General features: G+C 45.0%; 1 protein-coding gene across 1 annotated transcript; it reads right to left on the reverse strand.

Annotated features, from left to right (window-relative positions):
• Positions 1–4,610: 4,610 nt before the first annotated feature.
• Positions 4,611–20,647, reverse strand: LOC127927163 (fibril-forming collagen alpha chain-like). The gene is made up of 17 exons (XM_052513071.1): positions 20,378–20,647; positions 20,200–20,235; positions 19,425–19,451; positions 19,182–19,241; positions 17,566–17,688; positions 16,773–16,791; positions 16,435–16,493; positions 14,401–14,445; positions 7,035–7,106; positions 6,898–6,933; positions 6,689–6,769; positions 6,525–6,578; positions 6,377–6,430; positions 6,064–6,126; positions 5,671–5,688; positions 5,359–5,475; positions 4,611–4,931 (listed from the first exon to the last, which is right to left on the reverse strand). Exons 1-17 carry the CDS (start codon positions 20,645–20,647, stop codon positions 4,611–4,613), a joined length of 1,455 nt encoding a protein of 484 aa, XP_052369031.1.
• Positions 20,648–22,424: the final 1,777 nt, after the last annotated feature.

Below are 22,424 nucleotides of genomic sequence, written 5' to 3' on the forward strand. Positions count from 1 at the left end.
CACAGACAGAATAGTCAGTGTTTTCCTGCCATTGAATAAACATGAGCCTTAAACAGGCTTTTACTGGATTCAATTGACAATTTCACACCTGGAAACTAATGGAGGAAATTTGATATGATACGTTGACATAAAACAAATTCTCTACTTTAATGATGTTCACTACGGATAAGGCCACAATGCCTTTCTGCTCAAAGTTGTGGAGGTGTAAACTAAAGGTGCGTTTGGCCCTGTGGTTGTAGGGCCCTGTGGGTTCTGGTGGGTGGCATGATGGTTTATGAGTCTGGTGTTTGTGAATGACTCCGGTCGGTCACGGTGTCCCCTCTCTCAACGGGCCATTCCACAGAGTGGGCACACCAGATGGCAGAACACACAGGGTGCCATGCCGCAGCAGTGGGAGTTTTGGAATGTAGAACCGACACACAGCCACACAGACCTGCATGCGCACACACAGCAAAACACAGAAACACTCACCGCACTGGTTCACAACCTCTTGGTTGACCAGATCCTTCACCTCCTCGGCCTGAAAACAGAGAGAGCAGAGTGCTGCTTAGACCTTGTCTTCAACCAAGCTGTCTGTCAATACAAATATGTCTTAGGCCAGGCAGGTGTGAAACGTGTGTGTGGGAATAAGTAAGATGTATTTACAGAGAGTCCGGGTTCCCCTTTCTCTCCCTTTAGTCCCTCGTTTCCGAGCTCTCCCTAGAAAAGACACAGTGGTTATTATCACAGCAATTATTACTGTCACCCAGCCTAGTGACAGTAACTCCCATTAGGTATTGATACATGAACAACAACATGTGTGTGAGTGTTATGTGTCTGGTCTATGAAGTAGCTTACACTGCCTCCTCTTTGTCCCGGACTTCCAGGTGGTCCTGTCTGACAAGGCTTCCCTCTGCCTCTCCTGCCCCTCTCTCCCTGGGACAACAACACAGCAAAATGAAGAACGTTCTTACTCACACAGGTGCTGCGCGTGCTAGTGAGCCCACGCACATGTGCTCTCACAGGCACATGCACAAACAGGCAGGCACACAGATAGACACACACACAGATAGACACACACAAAGATAGACACACACAAAGACATAGATAGATAGATAGATAGATAGATAGATAGATAGATAGATAGATAGATAGATAGATAGATAGATAGATAGATAGATAGATAGATAGATAGATAGATAGATAGATAGATAGATAGATAGATAGATACACACACACACAGACACATGCACAAATAGACAACACACAGACAGACATACGCACAGACACACACTCTCTCGCATATAAATACAAACAGACAACTTCCTTCAATCTAAATTCCATTATACAAAAATGGTATAGTATTATAAGAGGGACATGTACTTCCCTACTACGTACTTCCCTTCTACGTACTTCCCTACTACGTACTTCCCTACTACGTACTTCCCTACTACGTACTTCCCAACTACGTACTTCCCTTCTACGTACTTCCCTACTACGTACTTCCCTACTACGTACTTCCCTACTACGTACTTCCCTACTACGTACTTCCCTACTACGTACTTCCCTACTACGTACTTCCCTACTACGTACTTCCCTACTACGTACTTCCCTACTACGTACTTCCCTACTACGTACTTCCCTACTACGTACTTCACTACTACGTACTTCCCTACTACGTACTTCACTACTACGTACTTCCCTACTACGTACTTCCCTACTACGTACTTCACTACTACGTACTTCCCTACTACGTACTTCACTACTACGTACTTCCTTCTACGTACTTCACTACTACGTACCTCCTTACTACGTACTTCACTACTACGTACTTCCCTACTACGTACTTCCTTATTACGTACTTCCCTACTACGTACTTCCACAACTACGTACTTCCTTCTACGTACTTCCCTACTACGTACTTCCCTACTACGTACTTCCGTACTACGTACTTCCCTACTACGTACTTCCCTTCTACGTACTTCCCTACTACGTACTTCCCTACTACGTACTTCACTACTACGTACTTCCCTACTACGTACTTCACTACTACGTACTTCACTACTACGTACTTCACTACTACGTACCTCCTTATTACGTACTTCACTACTACGTACTTCACTACTACGTACCTCCTTATTACGTACTTCCCTTCTACGTACTTCACTACTACGTACTTCCCTTCTACGTACGTCACAACTACGTACTTCCCTTCTACGTACCTCCTTATTACGTACTTCCTACTTCCCTTCTACGTACTTCCCTTCTACGTACTTCCCTTCTACGTACTTCCCTTCTACGTACGTCACAACAACGTACTTCCCTTCTACGTACTTCCCTACTACGTACCTCCTTATTACGTACTTCCCTTCTACGTACGTTACTACAACGTACTTCACTACTACGTACCTCCTTATAACGTACTTCCCTACTACGTACTTCCTTATAACGTACTTCCCTACTACGTACCTCCTTATTACGTACTTCACTACTACGTACCTCCTTATTACGTACTTCCCTTCTACGTACTTCACTACTACGTACTTCCTTATAACGTACTTCCCTACCACGTACCTTCTTATTACGTACTTCCCTTCTACGTACTTCCCTACTACGTACCTCATTGAAAATAAGAATTTGTTCTTAACTGACTTGCCTAGTTAAATAAAGGTCAAATAAAATTTAAATAAAAAACTACGTATCTCCTTATTACATAGTTGCCTAAATAAAGCTCAACCTGATCATTAGGCTTACCTTGCCCCTCTAGTTATCCTATAAATATCAAATATATCCAGATGTTTTGTGATAAAACGTCCCATAGGAACGTCATTGCATCCTTTCCATCCCTTCTCTCCTATCAACATCAAGAGGCTGCTAATTGTGGCTGAAAGGACTCATTAGCATAGAGATTTGGTTAGCGTTGTTCGCATCAGAAAATAGACCCATTTCTGTGTCTTAATTATGCTTCTATTCTATTCCTTCCTATACATAGGAATGTTGTCTACTGCCTGTCTATCTACATATCTGACAGGCATTCTGCTAGGTGGACAATGATGCCTGACAGAATCAGGCTTGTATTATCTAATCATCACAATGTGTGGATCTTTATTTATTTTGTGTGAAAAGTGGATTTTTTAAGGTGCCCTCTGACTGGGTAAAAATATGTTTTGGGGTTGGTGGGCTGTGGTTGTTATGAAAGAAAGAAAGAGAGGGAGGGAGGGAGGGAGGGAGGGAGGGAGGGAGGGACCGACCGACCGACCGACCGACCGACCTACGGACCTACGGACCGACGGACCGACAGACAGACAGACAGACAATATTGTGCTTCCATGACACTAATATAAAATAGGTTACCGGAAGCAAGGTTACTACAGTTTGGTGATGTAAGATGAGTTTTTGTTTATATTTGTTTTTAGATATTTATTTGAAATTCGGTTTATTTTCAGTTAGTGTTCAGAATTGATTTACTAGTATCTATTTATTTTCAGTTTGATAAAAACCTTTCTATTTCGTTCCTAGAGGATTTCGTTTCAGTGTTCAATGGCAAGGAGCCATTATGTGTTGTAGTTTTTTTTTTTTTTTTTTATGATGGGCAGGTGATCTTGATGGGCAGTAAGGTGGGGCAGTAAGGTGATGGGCAGTAAGGTGATGGGCAGTAGGTGATGGGCAGTAAGGTGATGGGCAGTAAGGTGATGGGCAGTAAGGTGATGGGCAGTGAAGGTGATGGGCAGTAAGGTGATGGGCAGTAAGGTGATGGGCAGTAAGGTGATAAGGTGATGGGCAGTAGGTGAGTAAGGTGATGGGCAGTAAGGTGATGGGCAGTATGGGCAGTAAGGTGATGGGCAGATGGGCAAGGTGATGGGCCAGGACCATAGACTTGGATAAACATAACATTCCATCTGTGTCAAGATGTCATCTGTAAGAGCAAAGGCAGCTTCCACAGACGCCATCTTGAAATAGTCAATTTTATTCTTCACAAGTGAAATTAATTGGCTGATCCCTCCTGATGACCCGGCTGTCACTACTCCAACAGGGTCATCAGGTCATGCCAACCGGGTCATCAGGTGGGATCAGCCAATGAAGTTGAAAGTCCCAGCCAGTTGACTGAATCAAAATGGCGAATGTCGTCCATGGAACTGCCCATGCTAACACAGTCTTTTGACCACTAGAGGACTCTGTACAACTCCATGGCCAGGACATACGTTTGGTTAGGTGTAAATTGTAAGTCAATCCTATTGTGACTTGGATTTAACCCCTTCCAATAGGGTTGATAAAAACAGTTGCAACAACAGCAAAAACATTATCAATACAACACTTCACAAATCTATCAGTTCACAGCCAGCCAGCTTGTTTGTGTGTGTTTCTGTTTGAGCAAACAATATTTTCTGGTTTATCTTCAAGAGAGGTGTTGGTTCGGTTTCTCAAGCCTGATGACAGTTGTCCACAGAGAGAATATTCTCTCCACAAACGCTTGGGATGCCAGGGCAGAAATCAGATCCAGTGCCACAGTGCACAGCTTTGGATAAACAGCCATCCTTTCCATCCAGAACTGGAGAGTTGACTCTGTAAACATGCTCTCCTTTACCTCTTCCAGGTATTTCCGCAGGTCACACGGGGCACTTAATGCCTTGTCAGGTTGACCCTCTGACTGTGACCTCAGACACAATCTTCGATGCGAGGATGCTATATTTCTGAAGCACGGTGGTCGAGATGCTTGCCGGATTCTTCCTGGGGTCCTGCTGGTCCACGGCTGTAATCTCTGATTTGATGAAGTACAAACGTTTCTTCTGCCCTCCATCTCTGTTGAGCCAAGTGCCAGAGACACACTTGTGTCCATCAGGCAAGCTGCTGCAGGGGTTGGATTGAAGTTGGCTGCCATTCAGTATGCATGCGAAGCAGTCATGCAGTGACTTCAGCAGGACCTGTGACAACTGTTTTGCAACAGTTGTTGACTGCAAGTGTGCCTCAAGGTTGAGAGGGCACGGCACCACATCAGTTTGGCTGTCCGTTTGAAGTTGGTTGGTGTGGATTGCGACGGCTCCATTAACTTCACAAGCTGTTCTAGCTTGGCCCCTCACGCTCCGTGCTCGCCCTTGGATTTCTTCCCTGTTAGCAAGTGCTAGCTAGTGACAGTGATGCACAAACTAGGCCTATACCACCAGATTCAGAAGCTTGAAAACCCCATTTGAAATGAGGTTTTTATTTTAGTTATTTTTATTTTAGTTAGTTTTGCTGGCAAAGATGATAGTTTCAGTATAGTTTTAGTTTTTTAAATGTTTTTTGTTTTTATTTCAATTTACTATAAAGTTTTATGTTTTTATTTTAGTTTCAGTTTTCGTTTACTATAATAACCTTGACTGGAAGGCAACCTCAATCTACCTTGGTTCCTGTCTCTCCCTTGGACCCATTACGTCCTGGTCGCCCCTCCGCTCCATCACTGCCTGGTGTCCCTGCTGACCCCTTAAACCCAGGGAACCCTGGGAAACCAGTGGCACCCTGCACAAGACAGGGACAACATGAATGGTGCATGATGGAAGAAAAACATAACGCTTCAAGAACTACATGAATATTTCCACATTCCTCTGTAGTACATAGACTATTAATAGTCATCATTTGAGTATTGTTTTTACATGTGATTTGAACCAACCTTCTCTCCTCTTAGTCCTGGTGCTCCCTCTACTCCATTGATACCCCGTCCCCTTTTTCACCCTACACATCACAATCAACACTTTTCAGAAGATTAGTGAGAATGACTTTGATTTTGTGTGTCTATAAATAATAAATCAATAATTAGGCGGGTGCTTATATTTATCCTACTTCACGAGTGTGTATTATACGTGTGAATAGGAAATTTATTTTTGCATATCCCAACCCCATGAGGCACCCTCGGAGAGTGGCGTGTGTGTGTGTGTGTGTGTGTGTGTGTGTGTGTGTGTGTGTGTGTGTGTGTGTGTGTGTGTGTGTGTGTGTGTGTGTGTGTGTGTGTGTGTGTGTGTGTGTGTGTGTGTGTGTGTGTGTGCGTGCGTGCGTGCGTGTGTGTGTGCGTGTGTGTGTGCGCGTGTGCGTGTGTGTGTGTGTGCCTACCTTCCGTCCTGTGAGTCCATTGAGCCCTGGATGTCCTGGGGTTCCAGGAATACCCATCTCTCCCTGTGTCAAACAACGATTAAATACATTTTCACTGAAACTGTGTCTGAAACTGTGCAACCATTGACCATAGTCTGACAGTGGCCTACTAGGTCAGACAATTGAACCGTATACTAAATTGTATGCAGCGTGTGGCAGCTAGTTGGCACTACTGTAAACCTTTACTTTTGCAGGTCAGTGGTACTGACGATACTTCCTGGAGCACATTGTGTTGTTGTGATCATTGTATTGAATCCCACAGCAGGCAACTCACCTTTTCTCCATCTTGCCCAGTGCTTCCTATGCGTCCAGGTAGGCCTCGGAATCCCTGTGCAACAACCACAACCGACACCAAGAGTTACCTTTGATCATTGCATTACCATCTCATTAACATGCCTAATGCATTAGGATCAAGCCCTGACCTTCACTCCTGTCTGCCCAGTATCCCCTGGTAAGCCAGGTTCACCTCTGTCACCCTAGGAATAGAATACCAGAACGGAACAGAATTACTGTATAATGAATCACAGATGACAGGTTCTATTTGTCTAGACTCTAAATTATATGCTCTATGCCACACTCTCCTCACCTGATCTCCCTTCTGTCCCTGGAGTCCCATGTCTCCTTTGGCTCCTGTGGCTCCGTCCAATCCATCGTCCCCGTTACGACCCTGTGACAACAACACGCCAATCAACAAAGCCTGTTTTTGACCTCATGCCAAGCCACCATAGTATATATACAGTTATACAGATACTGTTTCTATATTAAACTGTTAAAGTGTGTTAGATAAATACCCACCACTTCTCCATTGACTCCAGGCTCACCAGTATCTCCCTGGAGGCACAGAGCAACAGTGACAAACACGTAGCAGCATAGATCTGATAACAGTGGTTCCATGTAGCCTGTAGATAGATACATGCTGTATTCCTGCTGACCTTTTGGCCCACTGGTCCACGGACCCCAAACAGCCCCATGGCTCCTTTGGCCCCTGCCTCTCCTTTGAGGCCCTTCAGATGGAGAACAGACAAAAAGCTGAATGTGAGAACACTATGTTCTTTGGCTGCCATGTTTTGGAAAATGTATTTTCTCTTTCTGTTGTTGTTTGTCTCTCGTTCATTAAATCTTTTAACAATCTTTCTTTTTCTCTTTTTCCACATAAAATGTTCTGTCATCAAGCATTAGGAAGCACCTTGAACCCGGGGGCCCATCCTCGCCCTTCTCTCCTTTATCTCCATCGAAACCTGGGAGCCTCGCTCTCCCTAAAACAAACAACCAAACAAACAAAAACAGATAAACAGCGTCTTAAAAGGGAAAACACACAAAGTGAAAATGCTAAATCTGTCTCTCTAAAATAACATTTGTTTAATGAGGATTTGCTCTGGAACTCAAACTAGAAGTCAAAATACATTGTGGAGGACTTGTTTTAGGGGACTTGTTTTAGGGGACTTGTTTTAGGGGACTTGTTTTAGGGGACTTGTTTCTCACCCCTTCTCCTTTTAAGCCCTTGTAGCCTCTCGGCCCCTGGATTTGGAGGGGGCTTCCCTAAACATAAAGAACGTACATCATATATGAATTAATCATACAAAATACTGTTTGTGTAGTACTTATGTCATGTTTGGCTTACCCTTTCTCCTTGTATTCCTGCTAAACCTCTGTCGCCCTGTGAAAATAGATTTTATGAAAGGAATCAATGGCTTATAACATTCATACAATAATTGATTGATTGACAATATTTGTATTTTAGTGTCATACACCAAATGGTGCCCGGCCTGTATGGGCTTATGAGACACTATTAATTTGTAGTCTGTGTGTAGAAAACACAAACTATATACTATATGGCTGTATCAGGTAGTTGCATAAAAACATTGACTCTTCATTTTCATTGTCCACATCCCAACATACATAGAAAAATGGACTGCAGTTAATTGAAATAGACTGGCCACATGGTGAGCATTGAAACAGACTGGCCACATGGTGAGCATTGAAACAGACTGGCCACATGGTGAGCATTGAAACAGACTGGCCACATGGTGAGCATTGAAACAGACTGGCCACATGGTGAGCATTGAAACAGACTGGCCACATGGTGAGCATTGAAACAGACTGGCCACATGGTGAGCATTGAAACAGACTGGCCACATGGTGAGCATTGAAACAGACTGGCCACATGGTGAGCATTGAAACAGACTGGCCACATGGTGAGCATTGAAACAGACTGGCCACATGGTGAGCATTGAAACAGACTGGCCACATGGTGAGCATTGAAACAGACTGGCCACATGGTGAGCATTGAAACAGACTGGCCACATGGTGAGCATTGAAACAGACTGGCAGACACATGGTGAGCATTGAAACAGACTGGCCACAGGGTGAGCATTGAAACAGACTGGTGAGCATTGAAACAGACTGGCCACATGGTGAGCATTGAAACAGACTGGCCACATGGTGAGCATTGAAACAGACTGGCCACATGGTGAGCATTGAAACAGACTGGCCACATGGTGAGCATTGAAACAGACTGGCCACATGGTGAGCATTGAAACAGACTGGCCACATGGTGAGCATTGAAACAGACTGGCCACATGGTGAGCATTGAAACAGACTGGCCACATGGTGAGCATTGAAACAGACTGGCCACATGGTGAGCATTGAAACAGACTGGCCACATGGTGAGCATTGAAACAGACTGGCCACATGGTGAGCATTGAAACAGACTGGCCACATGGTGAGCATTGAAACAGACTGGCCACATGGTGAGCATTGAAACAGACTGGCCACATGGTGAGCGTTGAAACAGACTGGCCAGCATTGGTCAGACTGGCCACATGGCATTGAAACAGACTGGCCACATGGTGAGCGTTGAAACAGACTGGCCACATGGTGAGCATTGAAACAGACTGGCCACATGGTGAGCATTGAAACAGACTGGCCACATGGTGAGCATTGAAATCAGACTGGCCACATGGTGAGCATTGAAACAGACTGGCCACATGGTGAGCATTGAAACAGACTGGCCACATGGTGAGCATTGAAACAGACTGGCCACATGGTGAGCATTGAAACAGACTGGCCACATGGTGAGCATTGAAACAGACTGGCCACATGGTGAGCATTGAAACAGACTGGCCACATGGTGAGCATTGAAACAGACTGGCCACATGGTGAGCATTGAAACAGACTGGCCACATGGTGAGCATTGAAACAGACTGGCCACATGGTGAGCATTGAAACAGACTGGCCACATGGTGAGCATTGAAACAGACTGGCCACATGGTGAGCATTGAAACAGACTGGCCACATGGTGAGCATTGAAACAGACTGGCCACATGGTGAGCATTGAAACAGACTGGCCACATGGTGGCATTGAAACAGACTGGCCACATGGTGAGCGTTGAAACAGACTGGCCACATGGTGAGCATTGAAACAGACTGGCCACATGGTGAGCATTGAAACAGACTGGCCACATGGTGAGCATTGAAACAGACTGGCCACATGGTGAGCATTGAAACAGACTGGCCACATGGTGAGCATTGAAACAGACTGGCCACATGGTGAGCATTGAAACAGACTGGCCACATGGTGAGCATTGAAACAGACTGGCCACATGGTGAGCATTGAAATAGACTGGCCACATGGTGAGCATTGAAACAGACTGGCCACATGGTGAGCATTGAAACAGACTGGCCACATGGTGAGCATTGAAACAGACTGGCCACATGGTGAGCATTGAAACAGACTGGCCACATGGTGAGCATTGAAACAGACTGGCCACATGGTGAGCATTGAAACAGACTGGCCACATGGTGAGCATTGAAACAGACTGGCCACATGGTGAGCGTTGAAACAGACTGGCCACATGGTGAGCATTGAAACAGACTGGCCACATGGTGAGCATTGAAACAGACTGGCCACATGGTGAGCGTTGAAATAGACTGGCCACATGGTGAGCATTGAAACAGACTGGCCACATGGTGAGCGTTGAAACAGACTGGCCACAGGGTGAGCGTTGAAACAGACTGGCCACATGGTGAGCATTGAAACAGACTGGCCACATGGTGAGCATTGAAACAGACTGGCCACATGGGTGAGCATTTGCCACATGGTGAGCATTGAAACAGACTGGCCACATGGTGAGCATTGAAACAGACATTTTTGACTGGCCACATGGTGAGCATTGAAACAGACTGGCCACATGAGCATTGAAACAGAGCATGGTTGAAACAGACTGGCCACATGGTGAGCATTGAAACAGACTGGCCACATGGTGAGCGTTGAAACAGACTGGCCCACATGGTGAGCATTGAAACAGACTGGCCACATGGTGAGCATTGAAACAGACTGGCCACATGGTGAGCATTGAAACAGACTGGCCACATGGTGAGCATTGAAACAGACTGGCCACATGGTGAGCATTGAAACAGACTGGCCACATGGTGAGCATTGAAACAGACTGGCCACATGGTGAGCATTGAAACAGACTGGCCACATGGTGAGCATTGAAACAGACTGGCCACATGGTGAGTATTGAAACAGACTGGCCACATGGTTTGAAACAGACTGGCCACATGGTGAGCATTGAAACAGACTGGCCACATGGTGGCGGAAGGTCCTTTGAAACAGACTGGCCACATGGTGAGCATTGAAACAGACTGGCCACATGGTCAGCATTGAAACAGACTGGCCACATGGTGAGCATTGAAACAGACTGGCCACATGGTGAGCATTGAAACAGACTGGCCACATGGTGGCATTGAAACAGACTGGCCACATGGTTTTGAAACAGACTGGCCACATGGTGAGCATTGTTGAGCAAAGACTGGCCACATGGTGAGCATTGAAACAGACTGGCCACATTGAGCATTGAAACAGACTGGCCACATGGTGAGCATTGAAACAGACTGGCCACAAGCATTAGGACTGAGTTACAGACTTGGCCACATGGTCAGTTGAGCATGAAACAGACTGGCCACATGGTCATTGAAACAGACTGGCCACATGGTGAGCATTGAAACAGACTGGCCACATGGTGAGCATTGAAACAGACTGGCCACATGGTGAGCATTGAAACAGACTGGCCACATGGTGAGCATTGAAACAGACTGGCCACAGGGTGAGCATTGAAAAACTGGCCACATGGTGAATTGAAACAGACTGGCCACATGGTGAGCATTGAAACAGACTGGCCACATATGTTGAAACAGACTGGTCATGGTGAGCATTGAAACAGACTGGCCACATGGTGAGCATTGAAACAGACTGGCCACATGGTGAGCGTTGAAACAGACTGGCCACATGGGTGGCAGGGAATCAACGGCCACTGGTGAGCATTGAAACAAGACTGTTTCCACATGGTGAGCATTGAAACAGACTGGCCACATGGTGAGCATTGAAATAGACTGGCCACATGGTGAGCATTGAATCAGACTGGCCACATGGTGAGCATTGAAACAGACTCACATGGTGAGCATTAATCAGACTGGCCACATGGTGAGCATTGAAACAGACTGGCCACATGGGTGAGCATGTTGAGCATTGAAACAGACTGGCCACATGGTGAGCATTGAAACAGACTGGCCACATGGTGAGCATTGAATCAGACTGGCCACATGGTGAGCGTTGAAACAGACTGGCCACATGGTGAGCTTGAAACAGACTGGCCACATGGTGAGCGTTGAAACAGACTGGCCACATGGTGAGCATTGAAACAGACTGGCCACATGGTGAGCATTGAAACAGACTGGCCACATGGTGAGCATTGAAACAGACTGGCCACATGGTGAGCATTGAAACAGACTGGCCACATGGTGAGCATTGAAACAGACTGGCCACATGGTGAGCATTGAAACAGACTGGCCACATGGTGAGCAACATGGTGAGCATAAAAACAGACTGGCCACATGGTGAGCATTGAAACAGACTGGCCACATGGTGAGCATTGAAACAGACTGGCCACATGGTGAGCATTGAAACAGACTGGCCACATGGTGAGCATTGAAACAGACTGGCCACATGGTGGGCATTGAAACAGACTGGCCACATGGTGAGCATTGAAACAGACTGGCCACATGGTGAGCATTGAAACAGACTGGCCACATGGTGAGCATTGAAACAGACTGGCCACATGGTGAGCATTGAAACAGACTGGCCACATGGTGAGCATTGAAACAGACTGGCCACATGGTGAGCATTGAAACAGACTGGCCACATGGTGAGCATTGAAACAGACTGGCCACATGGGTGAGCATTGAAACAGACTGGCCACATGGTGAGCATTGAAACAGACTGGCCACATGGTGAGCATTGAAACAGACTGGCCACATGGTGAGCATTGAAACAGACTGGCCACATTGAAACAGAGCATTGAAACAGACTGGCCACATGGTGAGCATTGAAACAGACTGGCCACATGGTGAGCGTTGAAACAGACTGGCCACATGGTGAGCATTGAAACAGACTGGCCACATGGTGAGCGTTGAAACAGACTGGCCACATGGTGAGCGTTGAAACAGACTGGCCACATGGTGAGCATTGAAACAGACTGGCCACATGGTGAGCGTTGAAACAGACTGGCCACATGGTGAGCGTTGAAACAGACTGGCCACATGGTGAGCATTGAAACAGACTGGCCACATGGTGGGCATTGGATTAGACTGGCCACATGGTGAGCATTGAAACAGACTGGCCACATGGTGAGCATTGAAACAGACTGGCCACATGGTGGGCATTGAAACAGACTGGCCACATGGTGAGGTTGAAACAGACTGGGCCACATGGTGAGCATTGAAACAGACTGGCCACATGGTGAGCGTTGAAACAGACTGGCCACATGGTGAGCGTTGAAACAGACTGGCCACATGGTGAGCATTGAAACAGACTGGCCACATGGTGAGCGTTGAAACAGACTGGCCACATGGTGAGCATTGAAACAGACTGGCCACATGGTGAGCATTGAAACAGACTGGCCACATGGTGAGCATTGAAACAGACTGGCCACATGGTGAGCATTGAAACAGACTGGCCACAGGGTGAGCATTGAAACAGACTGGCCACATGGTGAGCATTGAAACAGACTGGCCACATGGTGAGCATTGAAACAGACTGGCCACATGGTGGGCATTGAAACAGACTGGCCACATGGTGAGCATTGAAACAGACTGGCCACATGGTGAGCATTGAAACAGACTGGCCACATGGTGAGCATTGAAACAGACTGGCCACATGGTGAGCATTGAAACAGACTGGCCACATGGTGAGCATTGAAACAGACTGGCCACATGGTGAGCATTGAAACAGACTGGCCACATGGTGAGCATTGAAACAGACTGGCCACATGGTGAGCATTGAAACAGACTGGCCACATGGTGAGCATTGAAACAGACTGGCCACATGGTGAGCATTGAAACAGACTGGCCACATGGTGAGCATTGAAACAGACTGGCCACAGGGTGAGCATTGAAACAGACTGGCCACATGGTGAGCATTGAAACAGACTGGCCACATGGTGAGCATTGAAACAGACTGGCCACATGGTGAGCATTGAAACAGACTGGCCACATGGTGAGCATTGAAACAGACTGGCCACATGGTGAGCATTGAAACAGACTGGCCACATGGTGAGCATTGAAACAGACTGGCCACATGGTGAGCATTGAAACAGACTGGCCACATGGTGAGCATTGAAACATGATTCAAAAAGAAGGTTCTATAGAGGGTTTGAAGAGACAGAAGTGACTAGAGTGATGACACTTCAATAGAACGAGCAGAGAATTTGACTGAACGCTGAAACACCGGGCTGTCAAAACCATCTTTAAAATGGTCTCTGAAGTAAAAATATCTAAAGTATCTGGAGAACCTGGTGGACGTATGAGGGTATGAAAATCTAAAATATCAAAGTATTTAGTAAGACCCACTCAATCACATACATTTTTAAAATGTCCACCAAAATGATCATGTCATCAAAGAAGTAACCGTCAACCTACCTTTGCTCCTTTGCTGCCGGGAAGCCCTTTGGACCCTAAGTAAAAGAGGTCAAAGGTAAAGGTAACTATGAAACAAATGTCCGTTAACTGCATGACTGTACCAGAGGAGGCTGGTGGGAGGAGCTATAGGAGGACAGGATCATTGTAATGGCTGGAATGGAATAAATGGAACAGTATCAAACACATAAAACATATGGAAACCACGTTGGACTCCGTTACATTTATTCCATTCCAGACATGACAATGAGCCCGTCCTTCTATATCTTCTCCCACCGGCCTCCTGGACTGTCCATGTCATGAAAGGTGATGATGTTAACTCACAGTGTGTCCTGGGGCTCCTAAGACTCCTGCAATGCCCTTTTCACCCTGTCACAAACAAAACACATCACAAATATTATACTGAACAAAAAGATAAATGCATCATGCTAAAATGTCAAAGATTTTACTGAGTTACACTTCATATGAGGTCAGTTGGTATCATATGAGGTCAATTGGTATCAGTCAATTTAAATAAATTCATTAGGTCCTAATCTATGGATTTCACATGACCGGAAATACAGACATGCATCTGTTGGTTACAGATACCTTTAAAAAACTAATAAGTAGGAGTGTGGATCAGAAAACCAGTCAGTATGTTATTATATGTCATTTAGCAGACGCTTTTATCCAAAGCGACTTACAGTCATGTGTGCATACATTCTACGTATGGGTGGTCCCGGGAATCGAACCCACTACCCTGGCGTTACAAGCGCCATGCTCTACCAACTGTGCTACAGAAGGACCATTCTGTGGTGTATGTGGTGTGACCACCATTTGCCTCATACAGCACTACACATCTCCTTCACATAGAGTTGATCAAGCTGCTGATTGTGGCCTGTAAAATGTTGTCCCGCTTTTCAATGGCTTTGCGAAGTTGCTGGATATTGGTGGGAACTGGAACACGCTGTCGTACACATTTATCCAGAGCATCCCAAACATGCTCAATGGGTGACATGTCTGGTGAGTATGCAGGCCATGGAAGAACTGGGACATTTTCAGCTTCTAGGAATTGTGTACAGATCCGTGCAACATGGGGCTGTGCATTATCATGCTGAAACATAAGGTGATGGTGACGGATGAATGGCACGACAATGGGCCTCGGGATCTCATCAGGGAATCTCTGTGCATTCAAATTGCTATAGATAAAATGTCTGCCCATACCATAACATACCATAACCCCACTGCCACCATGGGGCACCCTGTTCACAACGCCATACAGGTGGTCTGCGGTTGTGAGGCCGGTTGGGCGTACTGCCAAATTCTCTAAAACGACGTTGGAGGTGGCTTATGGTAGAGAAATGTTATTATCTGGCAACAGCTCTTGTGGACAATCCTGTAGTCAGCATGCCAATTGCACACGCCTGAAAACCTGAGTTCTGGCATTGTGTGTGACAAAACCGCACATTTTAGAGTGGCCTTTTACTGTCCCAGCATAATGTGCACCTGTGTAATGATAATGTTTAATCAGCTTCTTGATATGCTACACCTGTCAGGTGGATGGATTATCTTGGCAAAAGTATAAATGCTGACTAACAAGAATGTAAACAAATTTGTGCACCAAATTTGAGAGAAAAAAAATAATTTCTGGGATCTTTTATTTCAGCTCATGAAACATGGGACCAACACTTTACATGCTGTTTTTATATTTATGTTCAGTGTAAATGTGTGCATATTGTGCCATCCTGTTGTGACGAGCAGCTTTTCCATATTTTACAATGCTGCCTAGGATCTCTCTGAGGTAATTAAGTCCATCTCTCTGAGGTTAAGTCCATCTCTCTAAGGTAATTAAGTCCATCTCTCTGAGATCATTAAGTCCATCTCTCTGAGGTAATTAAGTCCATCTCTCTGAGATCATAAAGTCCATCTCTCTGAGATCATAAAGTCCATCTCTCTGAGGTAATTAAGTCCATCTCTCTGAGATCATAAAGTCCATCTCTCTGAGATCATAAAGTCCATCTTTCTGAGGTAATTAAGTCCATCTCTCTGAGATCATAAAGTCCATCTCTCTAAGGTAATTAAGTCCATCTCTCTGAGATCATAAAGTCCATCTTTCTGAGGTAATTAAGTCCATCTCTCTAAGGTAATTAAGTCCATCTCTCTGAGATCATTAAGTCCATCTCTCTGAGGTAATTAAGTCCATCTCTCTGAGGTAATTAAGTCCATCTCTCTGAGGTAATTAAGTCCATCTCTCTGAGAGGTAATTAAGTCCATCTCTCTGAGGTAGTTAAGTCCATCTCTCTGAGGTAATTAAGTCCATCTCTCTGAGGTAATTAAGTCCATCTCTCTGAGGTAGTTAAGTCCATTGTTCCGTCTCACCCTGCGACCTGTGATCCCGACCACACCCCTGGCCCCTGGTTCCCCGGGATACTGTCGCCCTGTTGGGAACAACAAGAAGTGAGTGCTAATGTTATTATCTCCTCATATACAACATGACAACGACAACAACAACAACACCACCACCAAACAGGCTATTGTCTTACCTTTTCTCCTTTCGTCCCAGGTAGACCAGGTGGACCCTTTGGGAAACAGAAAGCATCCATTATGTTACATGATAACCATAGAGGGCAAACAATGACTAGGGCAAGTTATATTTCACCATACCTCTATTCCTGGTGTCCCTTTAGCTCCTGGAGTCCCGGGTGATCCATTCTTACCCCTTCTACCCCTGTCTCCCTACAGATAAACAAAAACAGTACACATCATACTTTATCACAATTATCTTCCTACTTAGTAGGCAGAATTTTTGCTCTTTGAAAACATTTATCTTTGTTCTGGGTTTCTGGCTATTGGTAAATTTGATATAAATTTGTCTGCAACATTTTTTGGACTGCGTGATCTGACCAGGAAATAGACTAAAACTACAAGGCCAGGAGTTTCTTAAAACTACAGTACAAGGTGTTGAGTTTATTAAAACTACAGTACAAGGTGTTGGGTTTATTAAAACTACAGTACAAGGTGTTGGGTTTATTAAAACTACAGTACAAGGTGTTGGGTTTATTAAAACTACAGTACAAGGTGTTGGGTTTATTAAAACTACAGTACAAGGTGTTGGGTTTATTAAAAGTACAGTACAAGGTGTTGGGTTTATTAAAACTACAGTACAAGGTGTTGGGTTTATTAAAACTACAGTACAAGGTGTTGGGTTTATTAAAACTACAGAACAAGGTGTTGGGTTTATTAAAACTACAGTACAAGGTGTTGGGTTTATTAAAACTACAGTACAAGGTGTTGGGTTTATTAAAACTACAGTACAAGGTGTTGGGTTTATTAAAACTACAGTACAAGGTGTTGGGTTTATTAAAACTACAGTACAAGGTGTTGGGTTTATTAAAACTACAGAACAAGGTGTTGGGTTTATTAAAAGTACAGTACAAGGTGTTCCAGTAATACAGGACAAACTGTTGCCCCAGGTTGAAGGGATGGTCAAGGTGGGAGCTCCTCACCTACTCTCCCCGCCTCTCCTGGGTCTCCTGGTTGGCCCCTCAAGCCCTGAGAACCTGAAATACCGGGGTTACCACGGATACCCTGGATACCCTGAGCACCAGAAGGCCCCAGTTCACCAGGCTCACCCTGACAGAGGGAGAAGGACGGACATGCAGAAAGAGAGACAGACAGGCAGACACAGACAGAAAGAGAGAATGAGACAGAGATAGAGAGAGAGAGACAGACAGGCAGACAGACAGAAAGAGAGAATGAGACAGAGATAGAGAGAGACAGACAGGCAGACACAGACAGAAAGAGAGACAGACAGGCAGACACAGACAGAAAGAGAGAATGAGACAGAGATAGAGAGAGACAGACAGGCAGACACAGACAGAAAGAGAGACAGACAGGCAGACACAGGCAGAAAGAGAGAATGAGACAGAGATAGAGAGAGACAGACAGGCAGACACAGACAGAAAGAGAGAATGAGACAGAGATAGAGAGAGACAGATAGGCAGACACAGACAGAAAGAGAGAAAGAGACAGAGATAGAGAGAGACAGATAGGCAGACACAGACAGAAAGAGAGAATGAGACAGAGATAGAGAGAGACAGACAGGCAGACACAGGCAGAAAGAGAGAATGAGACAGAGATAGAGAGAGACAGATAGGCAGACACAGACAGAAAGACAGAATGAGACAGAGATAGAGACAGATAGGCAGACAGACAGAAAGAGAGAGAGAGACAGATAGGCAGACAGACAGAGATAGAGAGACAGATAGGCAGACAGACAGAAGGAGAGAAAGAGACAGAGATAGAGAGAGACAGACAGGCAGACAGACAGAGATAGAGAGAGACAGATAGGCAGACAGACAGAGATAGAGAGAGACAGATAGGCAGACAGACAGAAGGAGAGAGAGACAGATAGGCAGACAGACAGAAAGAGAGAGAGACAGATAGGCAGACAGACAGAAGGAGAGAGAGACAGATAGGCAGACAGACAGAAAGAGAGAGAGACAGATAAGCAGACAGACAGAAGGAGAGAGAGACAGATAGGCAGACAGACAGAAAAGAGAGAGACAGATAAGCAGACAGACAGAAGGAGAGAAAGAGAGTCAGAGGGACAAAGGTAGAAAGGGATTATCATTTTTTTTTTGCATTGCTCTAATTACTACACTGATATAACTAAAATTATAATTCCCTTGCAGTTTTTAATTCCATATGTTCTAGTGTTTTTGCTTTGTAAATGGAAGATAACAACAATTAATAAATGAATAGAAAAAGAAAGAGACAATCCCAGAGAGAGGGGGATAGCTAATAGGAGAAAGATAAGGACCGTGTTGGTATTTCTCTAGCAGCTACTGAAGTTCAGTGTTTCCTCTCGACTATTGTATCTCCATAGTAACAATCAGGCCCTCAGGTGACAAAATTGTCAATTCAAATTTCAAATCAAATCAAATCAAATGTATTTATTTATATAGCCCTTCGTACATCAGCTGATATCTCAAAGTGCTGTACAGAAACCCAGCCTAAAACCCCAAACAGCAAGCAATGCAGGTGTAGAAGCATTGAAGCCAGTTAAAGCTAAATAGATTTAGACCAAGTAGAGGGCAGAGCTAAGTGATGGTGTGGGAGTCTACCTTAGTTCCAGGTGGACCAGCCTGTCCCACAGGACCTCTGTGGCCAATACCTGGCTCACCCTAAAAACACAACAATGTCAATAGGATACGTTTAATTTGCAAATATACAGAACAGTGTGCAGGAGTCATTCTAGTTAGATATTTCAATAAATAAAAATAGTTAAATGTTCAAAACATGAATGCTTAAAAAGACCTTGGTTCGGGCTTTGCTCTATCACATTACTGAATTGGAAAAGCATTTACCTTGTGTCCCTTTTCACCAAGTTCCCCCTGGTAGAACGAAGACAATTGTCAACAAATCAGTGACAAAGTGATTGTTATTCAAGTTAATTCTCTCCATATGTCTCTGTCTGCGTCTCGTGCACCAAAATAGCACCATCACATTCAGACAGCCGGAGAGAAAAAAATGTCCATAGAGTTTTTCAAGGATATGATTTGTATCGATGCCGCCAGCTAACAGACGGAATTATTAATACCACATGATTAATCCACTGCGTCATGAGGGGATCAGAAATAGAACTCTGGGGACATCAAAGACCAACATTCTGAGCTCCGCTGGTTTGACTGACAGGAGAGCAGAGAGACATGGACAAACTTATAGGGGAAGATGTGGGTAGGTAAATAGGTGTGTGTGTGTGTGTGAGACACTGATAATGAGATGTGGGTAGGAGGGGAGCAAGGATACGTTTGATGTTGTGACCTGGTGACATTGACACTGTGTACGGGCGTAAGGACAGATTGGGTTGACATTACATTAAGGTACCCTTTATTAAAGGTTTGCCTTCATTTCTAAGAGAGCTATAGACTATAAAACATGTAGTTCTCGTCATGTTGGTGGTGTGAACTGTCTGCCATGCACAGGATATCACTGATCAACACATTAACAATACATCAAACTATGTATAAAGGATTCCTTATTGCAACGTGGTACTGTAGAGATATGGGGGCAGATTCAGGACATCTTGTTCTTTCACTCCATTTGAAGACACTGTTGTATTTGAAAATGATTGGTAGTCACCTTTGGTCCTGGAAGTCCATTTTCACCCGGAGCGCCCTTTAGACAACAGAAGGAACCACTCAAAAAGGAACACAAAAAGGAACCTGATAGAAATGCGTGATAGATGACGGTAACAGGACAGGCGCTTTTATCATGTCATCTTCACAGCACTTTGATTGGGGGACGTGTGAGTGTTTACCTTCAAATAGTCATATTCTGGCCCTGGATAGGGTCTTACTCCTCCTTCCTCCTCGTACTCTCCTTGTCTTCCGCTCTCTCTTTCCATCTCCTGCCTCCGTCTCTCCCACTCCTCTCTCTCCCTGTCCAGGTCTCTGCCTCCCTCCATCTCTGTTCTCTCTAGTTCACTCTCCCTCTCCATTTGCAGGTCTCTCTCCTTTTCCATGTTCTCCCTCTCTAGTTTCTCCCTCTGCAACTCCAGCTCTGCTTCCCTCTCTTTTTCAAGCTCCATCCTCTTTCTCCATCTCGATCCTTTCCCTCTCTCTCTCCCTCTCGTATTCACTGTCTTCCTCCGTGTCCCACTCAGAGTCGCCACTTCTCTCCTCCTCTCCCTCTCTTTCTGCATCATGGTATATCTCTCCTTCCGTCTCTTTTCCTTTCTTTTCTACCATCTCCATCTCTCTATGTCTTTCCCATGGTGTCTCTTCCTCTTCCCCTGCTGCTATGGGTTCTTCTCTCTCTCCCTCCATCTCTGTTGGTGTCTCCCAGTCTCTTTCTGTTTCATAGTCGACCTCCGTCTCTGTATAGGATTCAGGGTCAGGCTGAGGGTCTCTGTTTTCTTGTTTCTGTCTCTGGAACCACCAATGGAAAATTGATTGGTTTACTGATAGATTGCTCAATTCATTACACTTAAATAGTGATTAATTAATATGGATTTATTTTGATGTTTAAAGTGCATCATAACTACGGTCCTTCCGTTGGGCAATCCTTCCGTTGGGCGATATGTTTTGGCTGAGCAACACTCACATGTGATTTCTTGGGACCTCTTGCTCCCGACTGTGACTTCAAAAACAGAAAGAGGGAATGTTCACACGCTGTTTGATTTGACCATGTAATACCTTCTCTGAACCCTTCCCTGTGCTATTCCCTCCATGCTAACTGTTGATTTGACCATGTAATACCTTCTCTGAACCCTTCCCTGTGCTATTCCCTCCATGCTAACTGTTGATTTGACCATGTAATACCTTCTCTGAACCCTTCCCTGTGCTATTCCCTCCATGCTAACTGTTGATTTGACCATGTAATACCTTCTCTGAACCCTTCCCTGTGCTATTCCCTCCATGCTAACTGTTGATTTGACCATGTAATACCTTCTCTGAACCCTTCCCTGTGCTATTCCCTCCATGCTAACTGTTGATTTGACCATGTAATACCTTCCTGAACCCTTCCTGTGCTATTCCCTCCATGCTAACTGTTTGATTTGACCATGTAATACCTTCTTGATTTAACTGTTGATTTGACCATAACTGAACCCTTCCCTGTGCTATTCCCTCCATGCTAACTGTTGATTTGATATCAGTGATTTGACCATGTATATCTGAACCCTTCCCTGTGCTATTCCCTCCATGCTAAAAAATATCCCTAGTAAATAAATCTGTTTACTTTTTGTCTGTCATGGTCCATCGATTCCTTCCTCCGGCAGTTCCTGGCATGTATGCCTGAAACAGCAAAGACTCAAATATTTCTGGCAAATGCCATTGTTTTCTAAAAATGATGTACTCTTACATTGTATTTTAATGGTAATCCATATTTTTTTCAGTGTACTTACCATGTAATCTGGCCAGGGAGCGCTCTTCCTTACTCTGACCCGGACATGAGATGGTCCCGCCTGCCAATTCCCAAAACCACTTCATGAGTCATTGATTATAAGTCATTGATGTGCCATTACCACTGTGGGGAGTTCCCATGGTGCTTGGCCTACAGCCGTAGTGTCCCACTCATGAGTGCGTGTGAGTGTGAGTGTGAGTGAGTGTGTGTGTGAGTGTGAGAGTGCGTGAGTGTGTGTGTGAGTGTGAGAGTGTGTGAGTGTGTGCGTGAGTGTGTGTGTGTGTGTGAGTGTGAGTGTGTGTGTGTGTGTGTGTGAGAGTGTGTGTGTCTGTGAGTGTGTGAGTGTGTGCGTGCGTCCGTACGCAGCCCTGGATCAAGTGTATATGTCCCTTCAGATTGTGATGTATCAGAAATGGAATACAGGCTCTAATGTTAGATGAAAGAAGACACAAAGACTTCTG

Source organism: Oncorhynchus keta, unplaced genomic scaffold, assembly GCF_023373465.1.
Source record: "Oncorhynchus keta strain PuntledgeMale-10-30-2019 unplaced genomic scaffold, Oket_V2 Un_contig_9668_pilon_pilon, whole genome shotgun sequence".
Classification (NCBI taxonomy): domain Eukaryota; kingdom Metazoa; phylum Chordata; class Actinopteri; order Salmoniformes; family Salmonidae; genus Oncorhynchus; species Oncorhynchus keta.